The sequence below is a fragment of the Clinocottus analis genome, unplaced genomic scaffold (assembly GCF_023055335.1).
Source record: "Clinocottus analis isolate CAN_PGR_092001 unplaced genomic scaffold, fCliAna1.0.p SCAF_35, whole genome shotgun sequence".
NCBI classification, from domain to species: Eukaryota; Metazoa; Chordata; class Actinopteri; order Perciformes; family Cottidae; genus Clinocottus; species Clinocottus analis.
In genome coordinates this window covers 1,517,204-1,522,203 of record NW_027176098.1, presented here as the reverse complement: position 1 = coordinate 1,522,203, position 5,000 = coordinate 1,517,204, and the positions used below count along the sequence as shown (strand labels likewise).

General features: G+C 45.0%; 1 protein-coding gene across 1 annotated transcript in view; it reads left to right on the top strand.

Moving 5' to 3' along the window:
• The window catches only part of prdm6 (PR domain containing 6), a 101,820-nt gene that overhangs the window by 4,689 nt on the left and 92,131 nt on the right, over positions 1 to 5,000 (top strand). Inside the window, exons 2-3 of the mRNA XM_068596213.1 lie at positions 3,512 to 3,660; positions 4,147 to 4,305. Of these exons, the coding sequence (XP_068452314.1) occupies positions 3,512 to 3,660; positions 4,147 to 4,305 (308 nt within the window). The remainder of the gene's footprint in view (positions 1 to 3,511; positions 3,661 to 4,146; positions 4,306 to 5,000) is intronic.

Sequence of the window (5,000 nt, the reverse complement as noted above, 5' to 3'; positions counted from 1 at the left end):
ACGAGGCCGGCGGCTGCGTAGAGTCTGAGACGGAGCCGCCGCCTCCTGATGGCTCGTGACGGTCAATCCCTCAGGATTAACTTCATGTTGTACAGGAGGGAAAAAGATTGAAAACACGTGTTTTTAAAAGATGAAGATGTTTGTAGTCAAGGTTTAAAGATAATCTGAACTACAAAGAGACACAAAACAACTACTAGGAGACATAAAACAATCATAAAGAGACAGAAAACAACTACAAAGAGACACAAAACAACCACAAAGAGACACAAAACAACTATAAAGAGACAAAACAACTACAAAAAGACAGAAAACAACTACTAGGAGACACAAAACAATCATAAAGAGACAGAAAACAACTACAACGAGATACAAAACAACCACAAAGAGACACAAAACAACTACAAAGACACACTACGCAACGACAAAGAGACAGAAAACAACTACAAAGAGACACAAAACAACTATAAAGAGACAAAACAACTACAAAAAGACACAAAACAACTACTAGGAGACACAAAACAACTACAAAGAGACACAAAACAACTACAAAGAGACACAAAACAACGACAATGAGACGGAAAAAAATTCAAAGACACACATAGCAAACCACAAAGAGACACAAAACAACTACAAAGACACACATAGCAACCACAAAGAGACACAAAACAACTACAAAGACACACAAAACAACCGTAAAGAGACAGAAAGCCACTACAACGAGATACACAACAACCACAACGAGACACAAAACAACTGTTACACAATATAATCTGTGATTTGCTCGTCAGGTCGACCTCAGGATTAACTTCAGGAGAAACGATTGAAAACACGTGTTTCTGAAAAGATGAAATGTTTGCATTCGAGGTTTAAAGATAATCTCCATAAAACTGAAAACGTCTCGCGAGACGCTTCCAGGCCGCCGGCGCTCAGACATCAGAGGCGGAGCGGGGCTGTCTAAACACTGGCGATGGGGGCTGTCTAAACACTGGCGATGGATGTAACGCAATACTGAGCCTGAATGATGGCGGCGAGCAGAGAACTTCATAACAAGTTCACGGCCAGTTCATCCGTCTGAGGAGAGGAAGAGGACGAGCGCTGCAGGAGGAAGAGCGCTGGAGGTTAGCGCCATGCTAATGTTTACGCTACGGAAACGACCTCACGCACGCGTTGCAGGAACATTATTAACGTGCAAAACTATTTTAGTAACTTCGTCATAACACGCCTGAAGCTTTGAGGACAAAGAAGTACTTCAACAGATTCAGATTATCAGAAATACTTGTTAAAATATCAGAAACTTATGAACATTTTATTTTAGCTTGAATCTAAACTGCTTCGTAAAATATCTTTAAAAACCTTTTGAATCTTAAAAACAATACATTTCAGCATGTGATTTAATTGTTGAGCCGTCTAGTAAAGTCTCTTCCAGAGTACTAGCAGTACAACTAGTACTGTTCAAAGTACTGCGTTTAAAGAAACCAGCAAATACACTTTGAAATACATATAAATACATTGTTAACAAATACTATTGTAAACTATGTAGAAAAGTCCACGATGAGCAATTATTCATTAACGCTATTTGTAGTTGTTACGTTGTTGTGTTACGTTGTTGTGTTAACGATGTTGTGTTACAATGTTGTGTTACGTTGTTGCGTTACGCTGTTGTGTTACGTTGTTGTGTTACGTTGTTGTGTTACGTTGTTGTGTTAACGATGTTGTGTTACAATGTTGTGTTACGTTGTTGCGTTACGCTGTTGTGTTACGTTGTTGTGTTACGTTGTTGTGTTACGTTGTTGTGTTAACGATGTTGTGTTACAATGTTGTGTTACGTTGTTGCGTTACGCTGTTGTGTTACGTTGTTGTGTTACGTTGTTGTGTTAACGATGTTGTGTTACAATGTTGTGTTACGTTGTTGCGTTACGCTGTTGTGTTACGTTGTTGTGTTAACGATGTTGTGTTACAATGTTGTGTTACGTTGTTGTGTTACGTTGTTGTGTTACGCTGTTGTGTTACGTTGTTGTGTTAACGATGTTGTGTTACAATGTTGTGTTACGTTGTTGTGTTACACTGTTGTGTTACGTTGTTGTGTTACGTTGTTGTGTTACGTTGTTGCGTTACGTTGCTGCGTTACGTTGTTGCGTTACGTTGTTGTGAACTGATTAGCATAATTCATAACAGGTTGTGGTGAAAGTTGAACTCTTCCTTTAAAACCTTCTTTCCTCTGAGAACTTCCTGTTTCCTCCTCCAGGATTCTCTCGTCTCAATCGAGTTGTAGAAATGACTTCCTGTTCCTCCCAGCTGTGAGCTCCATGACTCTGGTGTTCCTGTTCCTCGTTCCTGTTCCTTGTTCCTGTTCCTTGTTCCTGTTCCTTGTTCCTGTTCCTTGTTCCTGTTCCTCTTTCCTGTTCCTTGTTCCTGTTCCTCGTTCCTGTTCCTTGTTCCTGTTCCTTGTTCCTGTTCCTCGTTCCTGTTCCTTGTTCCTGTTCCTCTTTCCTGTTCCTTGTTCCTGTTCCTTGTTCCTGAACGTTGTTCCTGAACCTTGTTCCTGTTCCTTGTTCCTGAACGTTGTTCCTGTTCCTTGTTCCTGAACCTTGTTCCTGTTCCTTGTTCCTGAACGTTGTTCCTGTTCCTTGTTCCTGAACGTTGTTCCTGTTCCTTGTTCCTGAACGTTGTTCCTGTTCCTTGTTCCTGAACGTTGTTCCTGTTCCTTGTTCCTGAACCTTGTTCCTGTTCCTTGTTCCTGAACCTTGTTCCTGTTCCTGGAACAGGATCAGACATGTTTTCTGGTTCTCCGCAGCGTGACGGTTCCTCTGCGTGTTTCTTTAACGACGTGTTTTCATTTAAATCTGCTTCCATCACGGCGTGAAACTCAAACTGCGGATGTTTAATTTTGGGAAAAGCAGAAAAACAACAGCGCTGACATCCTGTTGCTCGGCATTGTGGGAGTTTTGTGAGCAGATAATCATCTCTCATTATGTCGCTGCGGTCAATTAACGTCGTTGCTGTCAGACGGCATCATGGGTAAATGATGACGCTAATTCTGTAAAACGCTGCTCGCCGCTTCAACCACACGGCCTGTTTCCTCCCTCTCCTTCCTTCCTCATTCCTTCCTCCCTCTCCTTCCTTCCTCATTCCTTCCTCCCTCTCCTTCCTTCCTCATTCCTTCCTCCCTCTCCTTCCTCCATCTCCTTCCTCCGTCTCCTTCCTCCCTCTCCTTTTCCCCTCTTTCCTTCCTCCCTCTCCTTCCTCCCTCTTTCCTTCCTCCCTCTCCTTCCTCCCTCATTCCTTCCTCCCTCTCCTTTCTCCCTTCCTCCCTCTCCTTCCTCCCTCATTCTTTCCACCCTCTTTCCTTCCTCGCTCTTTTCTCCCTCTCCTTCCTCCCTCTATATACATATACATATATATATACACATATATATATATATATGTATATGCACACATGTGATATTGCTGTGTGTGTGTGTGTGTGTGTGTGTGTGTCCGTGTGTAACTCTGCCCTGCGTCTCGCCTGCAGGCTGTGACATGTGTGCAGACAACAGGAACGGCGAGTGTCCCATGCACGGCCCGCTGCACTCGCTGCGGCGCCTCGTCGGCACCAGCAGCGCCACGGCAACCGCCGCGCTGCCCGACGTCCCCGATTGGCTGAGAGACCTGCCCAGAGAGGTGGGACTTCCTGTGTGTGTGTGTGTGTGTCTGTGTGGTGTGTAAATGTGTAGAATAGTGTATGAATAGATTGTAGGTGTGACCTTGACCCCTTGATCCCTTGACCTCTTGATTCCTTTACCTCTTGCCCCTTAACCTCTTGACCTCTTGATTCCTTTACCTCTTGCCCCTTAACCTCTTAACACATTGACCCCTTGATCCCTTGACCTCTTGCCCCCTTAACCCCTTGACCTCTTGATTCCTTTACCTCTAGCCCCCTTAAAACCTTGACCTCTTGATCCCTTGACCTCTTGCCCCCTTAACTCCTTGACCGATTTATTCCTTGACCTCTTGCCCCATTACCCCATTGATTCCTTAACCCCTTGCCCTCTTGCCCCCTTGACCTCTTGCCCCCTTGACCTCTTGCCCCCTTGACCTCTTGCCCCCTTGCCCTCTTGCCCCCTTGACCTCTTGCCCCCTTGACCTCTTGCCCCCTTGCCCCTGCAGGTCTGCCTGTGCACCAGCACCGTCCCGGGTCTGGGTTACGGGATCTGTGCGTCCCAGCGGATCCCTCAGGGGACCTGGATCGGGCCGTTCCAGGGCGTCCCGCTGCTGCTGGACAAGCTGCACGCCGGAGCCGTCAGGAACAGCCGGCACCTGTGGGAGGTGAGAGCAGGGCATTGTGGGTAACGTAGCGTTCAAAGTGACGCTTCGTATCATCACAACTGCTTTTACTGTCTACCTTCATGAAACCTCAAAGCTGCAGAGGAGGGAGGATGCTAGGAGACAGAGGAGAGGATGCTAGGAGACAGAGGATAGGATGCTAGGAGACAGAGGAAAGGATGCCAGGAGACAGAGGAAAGGATGCCAGGAGACAGAGGAAAAGATGCCAGGAGACAGAGGATAGGATGCTAGGAGACAGAGGATAGGATGCTAGGAGACAGAGGATAGGATGCTAGGAGACAGAGGAAAGGATGCTAGGAGACAGAGGATAGGATGCTAGGAGACAGAGGATAGGATGCTAGGAGACAGAGGATAGGATGCTAGGAGACAGAGGATAGGATGCTAGGAGACAGAGGGATTCAACGTCATCCTGCGTTTCTTTGCATTTGCAGTTTTTCTACTTTTTTAAAAGGAGATATTTTATTCTCTCGACTCTTTTCTGTAAATGACTTAATATAAATATGAACTTTGTATCAGGATAAAATATAATATTAAGAGATAAAAGTGTCTCAGATTGTCAGTTATAATCAATTCATTGTTTTTCTATCAAGATTTAATTTAATTGAATAATTGAACAACTTCTCAAAGCAGAAACTAAACATTTCTTGTTTCCTGACACACGGCCAGTGGGCGGGGCT